Source organism: Notamacropus eugenii, chromosome 2, assembly GCF_028372415.1.
Source record: "Notamacropus eugenii isolate mMacEug1 chromosome 2, mMacEug1.pri_v2, whole genome shotgun sequence".
NCBI classification, from domain to species: domain Eukaryota; kingdom Metazoa; phylum Chordata; class Mammalia; order Diprotodontia; family Macropodidae; genus Notamacropus; species Notamacropus eugenii.
In genome coordinates, this window is record NC_092873.1 from 94,302,036 (window position 1) to 94,322,674 (window position 20,639).

Consider the following 20,639-nt stretch of genomic DNA (forward strand, 5'->3'; position numbering starts at 1 on the left):
GATGGAGGGGAAAAGGTCCAGAACATCAGATGCACATAACATACCTCCCCCAAGTATGCCCAGTCCAGCCTCCCTGCCTCCATCTTCCCTCCACCCTACCCTGAGCCATACCCAAGGGCCCTGCTCCATCCATCCCTGGCTCCGGCCCATCTGTGAAGGGGAAATTGTTCCTCCACGTGGGTGAACCAGAAAAAAGGAACAAGGTACAGGGGTATAAAGTCAGGACCAGAGATTAGGGAGGGAGCAGGAATATGAAGTCAAGAGGAGAGAGAGGGAGCAGACTGTTTCCTCCCTGAGTCAATGAGGCTACATCCCTGTGCATGTCACAGTTGGAAAGGTCACACGTGTATTTCCATGTGATCTGCCCGGGCCCACACAGACTGCCATTTATTCTTAGGAAATTTCCCAGTCAAAATGTCATGACTGTCATCACATCTCACCATTACTTTTCTCTGTGTCTATCACCCACCCACTCAAGTGTTCAGCTAAAAAGGAGGGGTGTAGGGAGGGCTGACCCCCAGGGTCAGTTGCAAGACTGAACATGGAAATTCCCAGTTCTGTTAGAGGAGGTCCAGGGAAAGGAAAATCAGAGGATTTGGGTCTGAAAGAGAACTTGGAGACCATCTAATCCACCCACACACAAATTTTTAACAGATGGAAACTGAGGGCCTGAGGAAAAAAACTGGTTTGTCTGTGGTCATACAGGTAGCTAAGCTGAACCACAATTGGAATCCAGGTCTTCTGACTCCAAATATAGTGCTGATGTTAAAAACTATTGTTGAGTTGTTTTCAGTCATGTTGGATTCTTCATGACCTTATTTGAGGTTTTCTTGGCAAAGATACTGGAATGGTTGGTCATCTCCTTTCCTAACTCATTTAATATAGGAGGAAACTGAGGCAAACAGGGTTAAGTGACTTGCTCAGAGTCACACACCTAGTGTCTAAGGCTGGATTTGAACTCAAATCTTGTTGATTCCAGGCCCAATGTTCTATCCACTATGCCACCTAGCTGCTCCCTTCACCTACCCCCCCTTTTTTAAACTACATAGTGATAATAAGAAAAATGAAGGGTTTGCCAGAGGCAAGGAGCATAAGGAAGAATTTGCTCTAACAGAAGAGGAAGACACTATCTCATCAGAAGACCAATATCCCTAATGTACTACAGAGGAAGGAACACTGGTCAAAGGGCTCGTGTTCAAATTCTGCCTCTGACCCTTGGGCAAGTCATCTAGCCTCAGTTTCCTCATCTGTAAAATGAGCGGATTGGACTAAATGGCCTCAGATCTGGGGTCCTATGATCAGTCCTAGCTTAGAAGATGATGGTGCAGACCTGACAGACCTTTCTCTCCATCCATCCATCTCACTTGAACCCAAAAAGAATTTCCTTCCTTCACATCCCAAAGACAGTGTGCTCTAGTGGGAAGGGCACTGGTTCTGGGGACTTTCTCTGATTGGCTGAATGTTATAGTGCACAGAGTGTCAGAGTCAGGAAGACGTGAGTTCAAATTCTACCTCCAGCATTTACTAGTTGAATGATTCTAGTCAAGCCACTTTATCTCTCTCAGCCTCTGTTTCTTCATCTGTACAATACCTGTAGTAGCTGCCTCACAGGGTAATTGTGAAGACTGCATAAGATAATGAATATAAAAGAAGGGCAGCTGAGTGGTGCAGTAGATAAAATGCCAAGCCTGGAATCAGGAGGACCTGAGTTCTAATCTGGCCTCTGACACTTGCTAGCTGTGTGACCTTGGGCAAGTCACTTACTCCTGTTTGCCTCAGTTTCCTCATCTGTTAAATGAGCTGGAGAAGGAAATGGAAAACCACTGCAGTATCTTTGACAAGAAAACCCCAAATGGGGTCACCAAGAGTTGGATATGATTGAACAACAATAATGTAAAAGTGTACCATAAACCTTAAAGCAATCTGTAAATCAAATTATTATTATTTTCCCCCAAGGGAAGAACTAGTCACAATGGATAGAAGTTGCTGTGAGGCAAATTTAGACTTGATATAAAGAAACATTTTCTAAGATGAAATGGGATGCCCTGGGAGAAAGCAGGTTCCTTCTCACTGGAGAAGCAAAAACTGGAATCAACGCCCTCTTGTCTGGCAACCTTAGATAGGATTCCTGTTCAAGGAGACTAGATGTAGATGGCCTTAGGGAACCCTTCTGACTTGGAGATTCTGAGTCAGAAGATGTGTATTCAAATCCCGATTTTGCCACTTAACTAGCTATTTGACCTTAGGCAATTCAGAGTCTCTCTCTGTCTCTGTCTCTGTCTCTCTCTGTCTCTCTCTCTGTCGCTCTGTCTCTGTCTCTCTATCTCTATCTCTGTCTCTGTCTCTCTATCTCTCTGTGTGTCTCTCTCTCTGTCTCTCTCACTGTCTCTCTCTCTGTCTCTGTCTCTTCCTCTCTTTCTCTCCATCTCTCTCTTCCTCTTCCTCCTTTCTCTCTCCCTCTCTCTCTTTCTCCCCACCCTCTGTCTCTCTATTTTTGTCTCTCTCTGTCTCTCTGTATCTCTCTCAGTCTCTCTGTCTCTCTCTGTCTCTCTTGGTCTCTCTCTCTCGGTCTCTCTGTCTCTCTCTGTCTCTCACTGTCTCTCTCTCTGTCTCTCTGTCTCTCTCTGTATCTCTATCTCTCCCTCTCTTGGTCTCTCTGTTTCTCACTGTCTCTCTCTGTGTCTCTGTCTCTGTGTCTCTTTCTCTCTCTCTCTGTCTCTCTCTCTTCCTCAATGTTTCCCCTTTATTCTTAAAAGTGGGGCAAAAATAATCATACTACCTACCCCAAAGGGTTTGTGAGGCTAAAATGAAATACCAATACAAAGCAATTTTAAAACTAGAAAGTGCTAGGGGTTATCATCACCTTCAAAATCATTTTCATCACCATTATTATCATTGGTAACTATGTCCAGGTTTCTCCTGACTTGAAAAAGCATCTCCCCAAGCATCTTCCAATGATTATTCTATTTATCTCATTCTTTAGGGTCAAGCTTCTGGACCACGTCATCTTTATTTGAAAAGCAATGTGGTTTAGTGGAGAGAGCACTGGATTCAGAATCTATAGGACCTGAGTTCTAATTCCATTTCTGTCACAACCCATGTGACTGGAGCAAGTTTCTTAAACTCTCTTGGTCTCAGTTTCCTCATCTGTAGAATGAGAGGGAAAGGATATTGTTAAGTCGTTTCAGTCCTGTCTGACTCTTTGTGAATCCATTTGGGGTTTTTTTGGCAAAGATACTGCAGTGGTTTGCCATTTCCTTCTCCAACTCATTTTACAGATGAGGAAACCAAGGCAAACAAAGTTAAGTGACTTGCTCAGGGTCATAAAGTTAGGAAATGACTCCAGGCCCAGTACTCTATCCACTGCATCACCTACCTGCTCCCTCCCCTCAGGGAAAAGGTACAAATGTTTATTAAGTGCATACCATGTGGCAGGCACTGTGCTAATCCCTTTACATATATCATCTCACAACCACCCTGGGAAGTAGGTGCTGTTATTATCCCCACTTTAAAATAAAAGAAACTGAGGCAGACAGAGATTACATAACTTGTCCCAGGATCACACAGCTAGTGTCTGAAAATGGATTCAAACTCAGGTCTTCCTAAGTTCATGAACAATGCTCTACCTACCATCCTACACAGCTGCCAAGATGGTTAGAAAGACATGGGTAGACTTTTTTGTTGTTGAGCTTGGTCAGCTGTGTTTGACTCTGGGACCCCATTTAGGGTTTTCTTGGCAAAGATACAGGAATGGTTAGCCATTTCCTACTCCAGCTCATTGTACAGATGAGGAAACCAAGGCAAACAAGGTTAAGTGACTTGCCTAGGGTCACACAGGTAGTAAGCGTATGAGCCCGGATTAGAACTCAAGAAAAGGAGTCTTCCTATTCTGGCCCCAGTGCTCTATCCATTGTGTTTAAATGGCCTCTCAGGTTCCTTCCAACTCTAGATCCTATATTCACTATCTCATTGGAGGTCTTTAAGAAGAGGCTAGACAAGCAAGCCCTTGTCAGATATGCTCTGGTGAAGATTCCCTTTGTATATGGGGCAGACTAGATGAGTAGTTCCCATTTTGTGGTTCTCTAATACCTGTTTCATGCTAAAAAAAAATCAATAGCCTCTTATGTGGTACATAAATGTAAAGAATATGATGATGAACATATTAAATTACCCTGGGAGTTCACAACATTTTATGACTTTTAAAAGGGATTCTCAGAATAAAAACCAGTGGGAACCACTGGACTAGATTCAATGATCTCTGAGATTTTTTCCAACACTAAATCTAAGATCTTTTTTTAGTCTCTATTTGTGCTTTCATTGATATAGGGAAAAATCCCTCCCCCACTACAGATCTCCTCAGTTCTACAACTCCTAGTTTTAGAAACTTCTCAAGGACAAGGAGAAGTTGACTTGTCCAAGGTCACACAGTCAGTATGTTTCAGAGGCAGAATTAGAACCCAAGTCTTCTTGACTCTTTGTTCACCACCCTTTCCTCTCTGGCTGATGGAAGTTTTATGCATCTCCCCAATTCTCATTCATCACAATAGCCTTTTATGCTATAAAATCACTTGTTCCTTCTTGAAACTCTCTCTGGCCCAAAGGTTTGTTCTGTCTTTCCATACCATCTCTCTAGCTGCTCATTTCTCCTTCTTCTTTCTTCTCTGCTTTGCCCCCAGTCTGGGTTATCACAAGCCCCAAGGCTTTCTGTTCTCTTTTTACCCTCTCTCCCTCTACCATGAGCTCATTGGCTCTTGTAGTTCCACCTACTTCCTGTAGAGGGACCGCTACCAACCTACATCTTTAGCCCTCTATGTTCTCCTTAGCCCTAAATCTCTTGAAGGTCCTCTCCAGCTCTGGGGTGCCATGATTTTGTGATTTCCAGCAGCCTGCATGATTACCTTTGCTTGGTTTTCCTAAACTTCGCTTTGTACTTTGAGTGTCAAAATATAAACTATTCAGAAATGGTTAAACCAACGTGAATAGTCTGGAATGCTACCAGAATTGATGGATACTCAATGAAGAATTCAGAAAAGCCCAGGAAGACATAAGAACTGATGCAAAAGTGAAAGAAGCAGAACAAGGAAAACAGCATGCACGATGACTACAACATGAGTGAAAAGAACAACCACAAAATAAATAGAATATTGGAAATTCTAAATCCTAAGTTTGGCCCAGAGGTGAACAATGAAAAAGTGTTCCTCCCTCCATTCTTGGTAGAAGTGAGGGACCATGGGTGTGGAACACTGCATATACTGTCAGACTCATGAGATGGCTTAGTTACTTTTATTGAACCGCTTTTTTCTCCTTTTCTTTTTATTTATTTATTTTTTATTTTGTCACAAAGAATGAGTTGGTGAGGGGGCTGGGGAGAAAGATGGGATATATCCCAATATAAAGGTGATATAAAAAAACAAAAGGCATCACTAAAAAATTTTAAATAAATTGCTTCTCTTTGCCCGCTAATTTTCCGTTACCATCAACAACATGAGGTCTCTTAGCCTCAAACACTTGGAAAGCCTCTTTAATTGCCCTCCCTTCTTTACCTCACCTTCATTCCATCACTAAGTCCTTCCTGAGTGGCTCATTCTCTCTTCTCTTCCCCGCCCTTCTCTCTCTCCTCTCTCTCCTTCTCCTCTCTCTTTCTCTGTCCCCTCTCTCCTGTTCTTTCTCTCCCCATCCTGTGCTTCTTTCTCTCCTCTTCTCTTCAATCTTTGTCTCTCTCTCTCTCTCTCTCTCTCTCTCTCTCTCTCTCTCTCTCTCTCTCTCTCTCTCTCTCTCTCTCTCTCTCTCTCCCTTTCCACCATTCTCCACCACCCTTATCCAGGCCTTCATCACATCACGCATGGATTGCTGCAACAGCCTCCTACCTGCTCTCTTCCTGTCACGAGTCCCTCCCCCCCTGATCCATCCTACACACACTGTCAGAATAATCTTCCTCAAACTCTGTTTTCATCCTGTCACTCCTATGCTAAGATCCCACAGTGGTTCTCCACATTTGGCTAAGCAGTATGTACCATTAAGCCAGCTGGCCTGGCCTTCTGGGCATTGCTGTGCCACCTCCCTAGAACCCACCAGACCTATGTCTAAAAACAGGTCTACCTGGCTTTTACATCATTTTCATTGTGGGTGCAAACAGAATTTTTGCATATTGAACAATATTTTAAAACCACTTTGGTATTTTTTTCTCTCCAAATTCAAGTCAACAAGAATTATTTAAAGGAATCCTACAGTGAATTCCTTTGGTGAACCAAAGAATCCCTTTGTAATGCAAATAATCACCCACTAGTTTCACCGTTTTTGGAAGTTCAGATTTTAAAATTGACTTTTTTATCTTTTAAAGCAAAACACACCTAGGCTTCTCCTACACAGAACCTTAGAATTTTCAGTTGAGAAGGACATGAGACATGGACCCCTTTTTAATAATAACAATAGCTGGAATTTATATTTCAGTATAAGGTTTGCAAGACTAATTCATCTGATCCTCACCAACAACCCTCTGCAGGTATTATCCCATTTTACAGATGAGGAAACTGAGGCTGAGAGAAGTTAAGTGACTCATCTAAGGTCTCATGGGTAGTAAGTATCTGAGACAGGATTTGAACTCAGGTCTCTACATTGGATTTGAAAGATGAGGACCTGGGTTTGAATCCAAGCTTTACCATTTACTACTTATGTGACCTTGGGCACTTAACGTCTCTGGGCTTCTCAGTTCCCTATCTATGTAATGAAAGGGTTGAACTTAACTAAAAGACTTCAGAAGTTCTTTCTAATTCCAATTCTATGATCTTATGATTAGAAGGTGCCTTCTTTTTGTATCCTCCACACTTAGCACAATGCCTGGCATATAATATGTACTTAATAAATGTTCACGGACTGATTTTTTTTCCTTCCTTTCCTTGCTCGTGGTTTGGGTACTATCTCCCTATTCCTTCCACCCAGCTCTTAGTTTCTCTTCCTGAGGTTTCGTACATCTTGTAGTGCAGTGGATAGAAGGCAGGACCTAGAGTTAGGAAGACTTGTCTTCTCGACTTCAAATCCAGCCTCGGATATGTACTAACTGTGTGACCCTGGGCAAGTCCCTTAACCCTGTTTGCCTCTATAATATGAGCTGGACAAAGAAATGGCAAACCACTCCAGCATCGTTGCCAAAAAAACCCCCAAATGGGGTCATGAAGGGTTGGATGCAACTGGAAATCACTAAACAACAGTAATAAGGTCTCTACCGCCCTCAGACAAGACCCACTTACAGAGAGGGAACACCAAGTAGGGCCTCAGCAATAGAAACATCCAGGGTTTGTGATGTCACCATCACTGGGCCCACTCCAGGGGCAAAGGAAGTGGGTATAAATGGGGAAGAAAGCTGGGAAGAAACTCACGTTCCATCCTCGTTGCTTCTGTAGAACACCAGGAAGGGATCCGATTTACCAAAGAAATCTTTCTTGTCCAGCTTGTTGGCACAGAACTGCATTGTGGCAACATCCTGTAGGAAAATAATAAGACATCAGAGATTAAGAGAGAGAGGAGCAAGGATCTGGCCCATTCTCTGGAGGAAAAAAATGGTCAGGGCCCTGGACAAAGCAGACCTCCCAAAGACTGCAATCGAGCCCAAGATTCTCCAGCGTCACTGACAAAAAATACACCCAATTATTTTTTCTAAAGTGTTAACTTTGCTTAAGGTTACACAGGAATCAAATAGCACGATTGGGTTGGAATCCTAGCTCTGTCAATACTTTGCTATGTAACATTAGGCCAGTCATTTTTAGGTCTCTGGGCCTCGATTTCCTCAGCTGTAAAGCAAGATTGACTTTTAAGAACTTTAAAGTCCCTTCCCATTCTTATATTCTCTGATTTTAATAATTAACTGAAAAGAACCTTTTGAGCTGAATGTGAAATCCATTTGTTTCTTTGGTAAATATTATTTCTATTTCATTGCCCAATAAGTGTTTGGGCTTTATTGGGGAGGGGTGCGATGTTTGTTTGATGTCAAATTTAAGTATGTTACAGGCTAGTCTGAGTAGTTACATAGGATACCAGGGTTCAGAAATGGTCCCCACTGAGGTAGAGGCAAAGGGTCCAAAGGGAGGAGTGGGGATTTGGAAGATCACAACTGGAAGGAAGAAACTATGGAACAGAAATGGGGGTGAAGGGGGCAGAAGAGCCTGGCCTAATGGAGATAGTGCCAGAGAGTAGACAGGAGTGTTCAAATGAGTTGGTATCCAACTTGGACATCTTTCTACCTCTCAATCCTCAACAAACACTTCCCCAATAGCCAGTTGCCCATAGGTGCTCACAGTAGTCCCGAGTTCTTATTTATGGTAGGAAGTCAGATGGATGAGCAGAGAATTTTGGCTTTTGGCTGATCCAGCATTTACAGAATGTTTTGAGCAGGAAAGGACCTTAGAGATCGTCTCTTCCAGTTTCTGCTGATGGGACCACCATTTTTTCAGTCTTGTAGGTTCACAATCTTGGAACCATCCTTCTCTCTTGGTTTTCCCTCACACTACATTGAATGGGTGTATCTCACTCAAAGTGAGAATGTGATAAGACCTTAGCCTGAAAGGGCCAGGGTCTCCCATTGCATCCTGGATCATCTCCAGTCATCCTGATGAATATCAGGTCACTGAACGCAGATGGCTCAGGAGAAGAAAGTGAGGTTGGTGACCTTGCACAGCCCTCCCTCACTCAAATCAAAGTCAACTACAAGTCATGTCATCATCGTGATGTCATGGTCCTCTTCGAGAATGAAAGACAAACACAACAACAACATAGCCAATCACTTGCCAAATTTAACCTCTTCACACCACCTCTGGCAAACATCCCCTTCTCTCTGCTCATAGGGCCACCACTTTCATTCAGACTATCACTAACTCTCATCTGGATTAATGCAATAGACTCTTTTTTAGAAATTCAATTTGAACTTAAATACAAAATAACACATAAAAAATCTTTCAGATAGGATGTAATTGGGCTGGAATATTGCTATGGTGAAGAAAATGACGAGCTGGTTGATTTGGAAAAGTATAGAATGACTTGAACTTGTGAAGGAAGATGCTATCCACCTACAGAGAATGATGACAAGTGGAAATAAGCATAGTATGGTTATATTTATATATATGTATGTATATGTAAATGTGTATATACGCATACATGTATGCACACACATACACATACTTATATATGCGCATATATACATATATGCATGTAAATACATGTACATGTGTTTACATGCATGTGTACATATACAAATGTATATAGGTATGTATGTGTATATATGAATATGTTTATAGATATCTATATATATTTGTGTGTATATGTATACATACATATATACATATAGATGCATATGCATATACTATACAGATACAGATAGATAGCCAAAAAGTGTGTGTTCATCCTTTGTTGCAGAAGAAGACCATGCCATCAGAGAAATGATGACATGACTTGCACTTCACTTTGTACTGAGTGAGGGAGAGCTGTACAGGTCACCAGCCTCACTTCCCCTCCAGAGCCATCTAAATCCAGTGACCAGATATTCATCAGGATGACTGGAGATGACCCAGGATGAGGCAATTGGGGTTAAGTGACTTGCCCAAGGTCACACAGCTAGTGAGTGTCAAGTGTCTGAGGTGAGATTTGAACTCAAGTCATAGATAGATAGATAGATAGACAGACAGACAGACAGACAGACAGACAGACAGATAGATAGATAGATAGATAGATAGATAGATAGATAGATAGATAGATAGATAGACAGACAGACAGACAGACAGACAGATAGATAGACTTAAATGTGGCTTTCTTTGGGGGGGTAGGGAGGAGGAAGGATAAAGAAATAAAGTAAAAAGTGCCCCGTAGAGAACAAAAGAAAACCTACACAGAAGCAAAGAAGGCTGTGCAGCTTTGAAAATAATGTTTACTCGTTATTATATAGGTTTTCCTAAAATGGAACTTTATTTCTTTTACATTGAATCCTTTCTTGTGTTTTGCTGCATACATGGCAATCTTTTTTATTCTCATTTTGTTTAAGTTTAAAAGAAAAAAATAGAAATGTACATATGTATATATTCTGTATTTACTGTACATGATGTTTCCCTTGACAGCACAGAAGCTCCATGAGGGCAGAACCTTTTCGTTCTTGTCTTTGTGCCTATGGTACCTGGTCCATGGTGGATGCCTAATAAATGCACAAGTTGAATTTAATAGATGGAGAAACAACCCAAGGCCATACTTAAGTTAGTTGTTGAGCTGAGATAAGAACCCAAGGCTCTCACCAACCTGCCCAACATCACTTAGAGTCTTACCATTTGGTGAAATGAACTGAAGAAAACAGAGCCTCCATAGGTATGCCAGAACTCTAGAGGTGGGCTAGCCCTTGGTTTTCTCTCTCCTGGCTTGGGGAGGGGGAAAAGGTCACACACAGGCAGGAAATAACAGAGCCAGAACTCAAACCCAGATCCTGTGACCCCAGAATCCACAGCACCACGCTGCTTTTCAGAATTCTTTATATTCTCCTCCCTTCATGCCTTTGCCTAGGCTGTCTCCCTTAGATCTCACACACTTTCTCTGCACTGCCCTCATGTACTTTATCGGGAACTGAAGGATAATTTCTAACCCTGGGAGTAAAGAGAAGCATGATGTTTGCCAAAGATGTTGTCAAGATGTCAAGACTTGGCAACTGATTGACTATGTAGGGGTGAGGGAGAAGCAAGAATAAAAGACAGCTCCAAATTGTGAGCCTACAAGACGGGAAAATGGTGGTACCATCAATAGAAATTGACAAGATAGTCTCTGAGGTCCCTTTCTGCTCTAAATGTATGCATGAGTATGTTATATGTGTGCTGCACACCTCCCAACTAGGTCACAAATCCAGTGAAAGGCAATACATTGTGTCATGGAAAGAGTACTGGATTTCAGGTCAGAAGATTTGGGTTCAAGTCCCATTTCTTCTACTTAACATAACCACCAATGATTGACTTAACCTCTCTGAACCTCAGTTTCCTATTCTGGCTATTATTGTTCAGGCTTTCTGTCATGTCCAAGTCTACAGGACCCCATGAACATTTTGTCCATGGAGTTTTCTCAGCAAAGACAGCTGAATGGTTTGCCATTTCCTTCTTTAGGGTGTCCCCATTTTACAGATGAGAAACTGAGGCAAACAGAGATTAAATGACTTGCCCAGGATTGCACAGCTAAGAAACTGTCTTAGGCCACACGTGAACTCAGATCTTCCTGACTCCAGGCTCAGTGCTCTATCCACCACACCACCTAGCTGCTCTCTTATCCTCATCTTGTACCATCTACTTTTCAGGATTCACTTGAAAAAGGCCCTTTGCAAACCCTAAAAAGCAATATAAATGAGAGCTATTATCACAAAGGCACAGGCAATACAATCTAAAATTTATATCTGCCCCGAGGGCTTAATACAGTGTTCTGTACACAGTTCCTACTTAATAGTTATTGAATTCCAATGTAATCCAATAAGCACTTATTAAGTATTTACTATGTCCAAGGCTTTGTGTTGGAGACACAGAGACAAAAAGAAAACCTATCCTTGACCCCAAAGAGCTTATATTCTACTAAAATTGAACTGAACAGAATCCCAGAGTCCCAGAACTCTACTGGGTAAGATGTGCTTGACCATCTCCCTTTATCCAGACCTAGGCTCTCTTCTCTCAATAGGAAACTCAAGTTGTTATCATCCCATGCTTAATAGAGAAGGCATCTCCTGGTAGGGGGGAGCTACCCTGCCTGCTAGACATTTCCCGATGAGGATAATAAAAGCTGACATTTATATGGTGCTTCGCATACATTATCTCTCATTGGTTGCTTACAACTCTTTGATGTAGGAAAAAGAGGCATTTCCCCCCCACATTTTAAAGATGAGGAAACTGAGCATCAGAGAGGTAAGCAAGAAAGCTGCTGAGGTGAAATTTGAACTCATACCTTTTTTTGTTTTTTAATCATTTTTGAACTTAAATTTTTAAAATTTAATTAAATTTTTTGTTACATTTTAAGTTCTAAACTGTCTTCCTTTCTTCCTCCCTACCCCACACTAGAGAAGGCCACCATTTGACATAGATTTATAAAACCATACTATGCATAGTTCTATATATCAGTATCAATCATTATTTCTCTATTTATTATTTTATTATCTCTATTAGCATCTATTTATCATTATTATTTCTCTGAAGGTGAATAGCATCTTCCTTCCTTTGTAGTTGATTTGAGTATTTACAATATTCAGAATTATCAAATATTATTCAATATAGCTACTCCAATAAATATTGCTATTAAAAATATTGCCATTACCATATACAATGTTTTCTTGGGTCTACTCATTTCTCTTCATTATTTCATGCAAGTATTTCCATGTTTTTCTAAAATCAACCTGTTCCTCTTTTCTTATAGCACAGTGGTATTCCATCACAACCATACACTACAACTCGTTCAGTCATTCCCCTATTGATGGGTATCCCCTCAATTTCCAGTTTGCCACCATAAAGAAAGCTGCAATAAATATTTTAGAACATATATGTTCTTTTCCTTTTCCCCTGATCACCTTGGGAAACAGACATAATAGTGGTATTGCTGCGTCAGAGGACATATACAGTTTTATAACTCTTTGGTCATAATCCCAGACTGTTCCAAAATGGTTAAATTAGTTCACAATTCCACCAACAATGTATTGGTGTCTCAATTTTTCCCATGTCCTATACATTTTGATAATTACAAGTTCAGCACTCCATTTACTCTGCCAACATGGTCTCTCTACTCCAAGGCATACCTCAGCTATATTCCACTGAGTTGCCAGGTAGAAAACAGTAATTGATTCAGTGGTATGCTAGTTAATGGCTAACCGGCTCTCAAAAAAAAAAAAAAGTACACTAGACACACCAATTTAATCTGTATTATTAACATATTCTCCATTGTTTTCTTAAGTCTAAACAATCAACAAAACAATAAATCATGCCCTGATTTCTAGTGTTTTTAAATGCACACAAGGAAATTTTAACAACCAGCTCTATAGTCTGTTAGAGCAGACTCTCACATCCCTTCTATAGAATCCCACCATGATTCTCACATTACTGAGACCGACTTGAGAGATATCTTGGTGCAATAGAGAGAGCCCTAGGCTGCGGATGGGGAGGCCCAGGTTCTAGCTTTGCCACTCACTTTGTATGGGGTCCCTCCCCACCTTCCAGGTCTCAGTTTGTAAAAGGAAGGGGTTGTGTTAAGTGGTATCTAAAGTTGTAGGATTTCATGACTATGTAATTCATGACTTACTAATTAGTAAGCGACACCACCTTCATGAGGTCTTCTCTGATTCCTCAAGGGTAAGACTTAAGATTCCCTCACTGTGTAGTTTTTGTCTGAATCCTATATGTAATCATCTGGTCATATGCTGGATACCACCCCTGGTAAGCTCCTTGATGGCGGGGACTATCCCTCCCTCAATGCCTCCCAGAATTCTTTGCACACTAGAAGAGCCGAATAAATGTTTGTCAAATGTTGAATGAATGCCATGAGATCAAATGCAGAAAAGTGCTTTATGAGTTATGAAGTTCCATACATTGATTGCAGAGGTCCCTTCCAGCCCAAGGGTTCGGTGGTTTGTAAATATGCATTATCATTCTTGCATTAGCATTTTTCTTGTTACCTAGCCAGGTCAGCCATCTGGCACACAGCTGGAAACCAAGGAGCACAGGGAAGAAAAAACTCAGAGCACGTGCATTAAAGTTCATGCACCTCAAGTGGGAAGCAAAATACAGAACTATATTTTAGCATTTGTACTGGAGGAGGGGTTGCTATAGACAAGGAACCCCAACAGCCATAAGGAGTGACAGCTGACAGCCTTCCATGAGGGAGGAGACAAAAAAATCTATTCTAATCAGTCACAGTTAATGTGCAAAACCTGGCAGGTTGGGGCCATTTAAATGAGGTGAAGGGACAACAGACATCGGCAACTCAACCAAAACTAAGGGCATGCCAGTGCAATAATTAATCTTCCTAATAAGGACCTTACTCACTGAGGAAAGGCTAGATTAAATTCAGTATCTTCTGATTAGAGAGGCTGGATGGCCTAGTGGATAGATTCATTCTTGGAGTCAGGAAATTCTGAGTTCAAGCTCCAACTCTGACACCTATTAGCTGTATGATCCCAGGTGGGTCCTTCAGGAGCCCAGGAAGCTAAGACTGTAATTGATCTTCCATGGAAGAAGTCATTGAAGAAATCAAGGCTCCTTTCACAAGATACTTTTTCTTTCATTCATTCATTCATTCATTCATTCATTCATTCATTCATCCAGCCCTTACCTCTCTTCTGAGGTCCAGACCTACATCTCCAGTTGCCCATGAGAAATATCCTCATTAATCCCACTGGTACTCAAACTCAAAATGTCCAAATTCAAGCTCATGCTTTTTCTCCTCAAGGCTGTTGCTCTAGCTTGCATCACTATTTCTGTCTGTGGTACCAGCATTCTTCCAGTCTCTCATGGTCAAAATGTGAGGCTGAAGCCCACAGAGGGTAAATGATTTGCCAAAAGTCTCTCAGATAATGGTTCAAACCTGTATCATCTAGTTGTACATCTTGGAGCACCAAACTGCCTCCCTCTCTATGTGACTTTGGGCAGGTTACTGAACTTCTGCAGGCCTCAGTTTCCTTAATTGTAAAATGAAAGGGTTATACTATATTCCAGGACAGGGGTGGGGAACCTGTGACCTTGAGGCCTTCAAAATAGCCTTCTAGGTCCTTGGGTAAGGCCCTTTGACTGAATCCAAGTTTTACAGAACAAATCCTTTTATTAAGAGGATTTGTTCTGTGAAGTTTGGATTCAGTCAAAGGGCCCCACTTGAGGGCCATATGTGGCCTCAAGGATATGGGTTCCCCATCCCTGTCCTAGTGTGTACTGGTAAATATGTAAGTAAAGGATCTCTTACAAAAAAATGTATGCATGACACACTTTTAAGCTTAATCTGCATCACCATTGTCTCTATCACCTTCAGTGGAGGCAATCAATAAAACAATAAACCAAGACTGGATCTGGAGCATTTGCCAATTTCTAAGTGTAAATGCTCTCAGGGAGAGCCAGTTGGAGCTGCCTCCAGCATATCCCTGTCTATATGAACTGTAGGGGCAGCTAGGTGGTGCAGTGGACAGAGGACTAGACTTGGACTCAGGAAGACTTATCTTTGTGAGTTCAAATCTGGCTCAGAAACTTCCTAGCTGTGTGATCCTGGGTAAGTCACTTAACCCTGTTTGCCTCAGTTTCTTCATCTGTAAAATGAACTGGAGAAGGAAATGGCAAATCACTCCAGTATCTTTGCTAAGAAGATCCCGAATGGGCTCAAGAAAAGTTGGACACAATTGAACAGCAACTAGCTCTAGACCCCTGATCCTATAACTAATTGCTGATCATAAGAGCTCATGATTATCTAGTGCTTTACAAATATTATCTTGTTGAATAATCTCAAGTCTTTGGATTCCCAGGCTAGATTTCTTTCCACTACATCACACATCTTTTCACAGTAATAAGTGATCAACACATTTATCAAGGTGCAAAACAAAGTGTGAGGTGAGAGGGAGAAATCTGCTATATACAACACCTCATCTCCCAGGAGCCCTAGAGACATAAGGCACTGTCATATTTTATTGTTCAAGATGACTTTGTTTTCCTAATTCAATATAGCAATGCTGACATTAGCCACAAACACAATGGGATAATCTGCATTGTTGAAACTCTAACTAAAGAATCTGTTAGTCATGAGATATCCAGGATGACTGCCAAGCTGAACAAAGATGGACTTTTTCCATAATGGATACATTTGATATACAGAGATTAATAAGACAATAGGCTATATGATGGTTATCTGCTCTTGATGTCCAACTCTGATGGACATGAATAACACCAGGTGTAAAAATGTGGCTGAGATTGTACAACCACTGGCAGTTTGCCTTCCATTGTTAGTTGCCAGTGCCTAGATGGATGAATAGGTCTCTTGGTATACTATGGGGGAAAAGACATTGGCCTTGGAGTCAGAAGAGGATTTCAGTTTGATCTCTGCCACCATGTGACTATTAGAAAATAGTTTACTCTTTCTAAGCCTCAGTTTCCTTACCTGTAAAAGGGAGCTAAAAATAATAATAAACACTCATGGCTAGAACCATCATCTCTAGTGATACCCTCTCTCTGGTCCACATCTATCTATCTTTCGATCTATCTATCTATATCTATATATGTGTGTATGTATATTTATATGTGTATATGTATTATATGTGTGTGTTATTATTGTATATAGGAGGAAGAAAAGGAAGATGTAAGAGGGAAGGAGGAAAGGAAGGCAGGAGGGAAGCAAGGAAGGAAGGAAGGAAAGAAAGAAGAAAGGAAGGAAAGAAGCCATGAGGAATTGAGAGTGGCACTTTATGGTTTGCCAAGAACTTCATACATCATCTCATTTGAGTCTGCAACAGTCCTGTGAGGAACTGTAGGGCTATGACCATTCCCATTTTACAGATGAGGAAAGTAAAACTCACAGAGGTTGTGATGTCACAAAATCACAGGACAATGTCTTTCTCCTGCTCAATAGACTCCAGTCACCTCCAGAATTAAATATAAAACTCTTTGTTAGGCATTTATAACTTTCATAATCTGCCTCCCCTTTCCTTTCCCATCTTCTATGGACTTGTAAGTACACTATGTAGTCTTCAAGCCAGCAACCCTGGCCTCCTGGCTGCCTCTTGAACAAGACACTCCTGACTCCAGACATTTTCACATCCCTGGAATGCTCTCTCTGCCTATTTCTGCCTCCTGACTTCTTTCAAGTCCCATTGAAATTCTGCCTTCTATAGGAAGCCCTTACTAATTCTGCTTAATTCTAATGCCTTCCTTCCAAGATTACTATTAATTTATCCTGTCTATATCTTGTTTGTAAATAAGTTTTGCATATTGTCTCTCCCGTTAGACTGTGATGTCCTTAAGAGTAGGGACCATCTTTTGCTTTTCTTTGTATCTCCAGTGCTTATTACAGCGCCTAGCACATAGTAGATGCTTAATAAATGTTTTTGACTGCCTCATTGTGACCTTTAGGATAAAAAACAAACCTGTTAAAACAATTTTTTTTTTAATTTGAAAAAATTAAAAAAATAAAACCTATTTGGTCAATCTGGCTCCGACCTCCATTTCCAGGCATTGTCATCGTCGTTCAGTCATGTCCAACTCTTTGTGACCTCTTTTGGGGTTTTCTTGATAGAGATACTGGAGTAGTTTGCCATTTTCTTCTCCAGCTCATTTTACAAATAAGAAAACTGAGGCAGGCAGAGTTAAATGACTTGCCCAGGGTCACACAACTAGTTAAGTATCTGAGACCAGATTTGTACTCAGAAAGACTCATATTCCTGACTCCAGGTCTGACACCCTATTCACTGCACCACCTAACTGTCCATTTTACATACCTTTGTATAAAAGCTCAAGTCTTGGCTCTTCCAGGTAGCTTCTCCTGGTGTCCTCACCTGCTAGAACCATCACCTCTATCGTTACCTTCTCTCTGGTCCACATCTATCTCTCTTTCGATCTATCTATCTATATCTATATATGTGTGTATGTATATTTATATGTGTATATGTATTATATGTGTGTGTTATTATTGTATATAGGGGGGAGAAAAGGAAGATGTAAGAGGGAAGGAGGAAAGGAAGGCAGGAGGGAAGCAAGGAAGGAAGGAAGGAAAGAAAGAAGAAAGGAAGGAAAGAAGCCATGAGGAATTGAGAGTGGAAGAGCAGGCAGCGCTAAATGCCACAAAGAAAGGCGGTAAGGCTCTGGACAGAAAGCCAGGACAGAAGCTGTATTATTGAAACCTCACTGGACTATCTCCTAAGGCCAGTAATCCTATATCTCTTTTTTCCCCTTAAGTTCCTTCATAAAAGCCTGAAGCATTTTCCTCTGAGCACAGAGAAAGTTCATCTACTTTTTGTTGTTGATGTTTTAATATTTACTTTGTCTTTATGAACATGTTATTTGGGATGCACTTTGAGGGGAAAGAGTGGGTGTAGACAACTGAAGGGGAAACTAGACAAGAAATAGAGTCTGATCTAACACTGACAATCTAACATTGCCAGAAGCAATGTCTCTGCCTAGGGGCTCAGAGTTAACAAAATGATAATAAGAATTACAGATCTTTTGATATTATTCTCCTAAGTGTAGAAAGAAATTTACACTGGGAAAACCCTTTAGTAAATGCCATAGGGGCAGCATGAGATAAATAGGAGTGGTTGGACAGTCCTAATCATAGCATCCCTTCATTGTGTTTGTCCTTTGTTTTCAAAGAGGACCATGACATCAAGGAAATGATGACATGACTTGCAGTTGACTTTGATTTGAGTGAGGGGGGGTTGTGCAAGGTCATCAGCCTCACTTCTCCTCCAGAGCCATCTGGAGTGACCAGATATTCATCAAGATGACTGCAGATGGCCCACAATGCAATGGGAGACCCTAGCTGTTTTAGGCGAAGGCCTTTTCAGGTTATCACTTTGAGTGAGGTAATGCCCGTTCAGTGAATAGCCCTCTTTAAGAAATGAGTCAAGGGGTGGCCCTTTTAATTAGGAAGAAAAAGAAAAAAAATCAAACTGGGGAGGGAAGACCCTTAGGATTATTGTTCCAAAGAGAAACAGTTACCACTGATATTCGCTCTAAGCCAGGAGGGCCCAAAATACAGATATTAAGTGGAGCTTGGGCAGGGACCTATTGTAGTCTGATCAATGAGCTTCAGAGTGAACTGAGTTTAAGGTTTTGAGAGAGAGGGAGAGAAAGAAAGAAGGAAAGAAGGAAGGAAGGAAGGAAGGAAGGAAGGAAGGAAGGAAGGAAGGAAGGAAGGAAGGAAGGAAAGAAGAAAGGAAGGAAAGAAAAAAAGAGATAGAAAGAAAAATCCACCCAGTAAAGCCCAAGTTAATTGGGCAGCTTCTGGTCATCAAAATTTACCCTCCTTTGAAGAGGAGAAAGAGAGGGAGAGGGTGAGGGAGAGGACAAGCTGGGTTAGCCAGCTAGCTGGGTCCCCATTCAGGCAGCTCAGTCTATTCACAGGTTGTGTTTATCCTTCATTTTCAAAGAGGACCATGACATCAGGGAGATGATGACCTGAGTTGAAGATGACTTTGATTTGAATGAGGGAGGGCTGTACAAGGTCATCAGCCTCACTTTGTCCTCCAGAGCCATCTGGTTCCAATGGCCAGATAGTCATTAGGACAATGCGTCCCTTAATACTGCTACCTTAATAAAACTTCTTTTTGTTAAACATTAGATGGTGTACAAGTATCTTATTTTGTTATAATCCTATGTATGAGCCATTGCACCAGCTTGAATCATATGTGGCCTCCAACAGAGATGTCAGAGTAGCTCTAAGGAGCTAGGATTTATACAAAGAGTGGATGGGAGGGACAGAGCAATCAATCTGGGTTTTCTTACCAGAGTTCCAAATATGTTTCTAATTAACCACTGAAATAGACATTTTAAAACCAGATTGTCTGTCAATCATCTAAATAACTAACTTTCCTACAATCCACTTAAATAAACTGTTTTATAAGTAGCAGGTGTTTACAGGATATTGATTGAATGGAACAGAATTTGTTGAATAACCCCAAGTTCCACATCAAGGCAGCTACAGAATAGAGAAGGGGACTTAGGTCTAAGTCCCAGCCCAGAGTGTCCCAAGAACAATGTCACATTAATCAGATTTGAATAGAAAACAGGAGCCAAGACTAAAACAATGGATAGTTGCATGATGGCATAAGTTCTCAGTGTCCTGTTAACAAACAGGTCATGGTCAGCTCTCAACGGCACTCAGCACAATCTGGGCTCTCAAAAATAGTCACCATCACCCTGTCAGCATGCTGTCCAAAAGAGAGCACAGGACCTGTAGGGTGTAGACCTGGGTTTGAATCTTGGCTCTTACATGGATTAAGAACTGGAAGGGATTTCAGAGTCCACGTAATCCAATTCCCTTGTTTTACAGAAGAAGAAACTGTGGTCCCAAGGTGGTGGGACTTACCCACGGTCACATAGCTAGTAAATGGCAGGTCCAGGCCATGAATTCGGTTCCTCTGACTGATTCCAGCTCTCTTTCTAATATGCGATGATTTCTATTGTCTAGATACAGTTATGTGTCTCAGTGGATAGATCTCTGGGCCTAGAGTCAGGAAGAGCCTAGTTCAAACATGGCCTCAGATCTTACTAGATATGAATCACTTAACTGCATGAGTCACTTAACCTCTGTTTGACTCAGTTCATCTGCAAAATGGAAACAACAAAATTACAACTCTCAGGGCTGTAGCAAAGATCAAATGAAATAACATTGATAAAGTGCCTGGCACATAGTAGGAGCTTAATAAATGCTTGTTTTCTTTCTTTCCTTCTTATTGGCTGTGTGATGATGGCCAAGCCAATCTTTTAGCCCAAATTTCCTCCTCTATAAAATGGGAATAATGATACGTGCTTTCCTGACCTTAGAGAACTGTTGGGAGGAAAGCCCTTTCAAAGAAAAGAGGGTTACTGTCATTCTCTCTCTTTGCCTAACAAAGAGTTATTCCCTGAACTCTGATACATAAAGAAGTTGGACTGTTTCCCAAACTCTGTAAGTATAAAATGGGCTTT

General features: G+C 41.3%; 1 protein-coding gene across 7 annotated transcripts in view; it reads right to left on the minus strand.

Moving 5' to 3' along the window:
* The window catches only part of CPNE5 (copine 5), a 209,361-nt gene that overhangs the window by 83,811 nt on the left and 104,911 nt on the right, over nt 1-20,639 (minus strand). For all 7 annotated transcript variants that reach the window (XR_011974210.1, XM_072641939.1, XM_072641940.1 and 4 more), the window contains one exon: nt 7,377-7,480. Coding sequence is in view for 6 of the 7 variants with exons in the window: in XM_072641939.1 (XP_072498040.1) it covers nt 7,377-7,480 (104 nt within the window). In the remaining variant the exon portion in view is untranslated. The remainder of the gene's footprint in view (nt 1-7,376; nt 7,481-20,639) is intronic.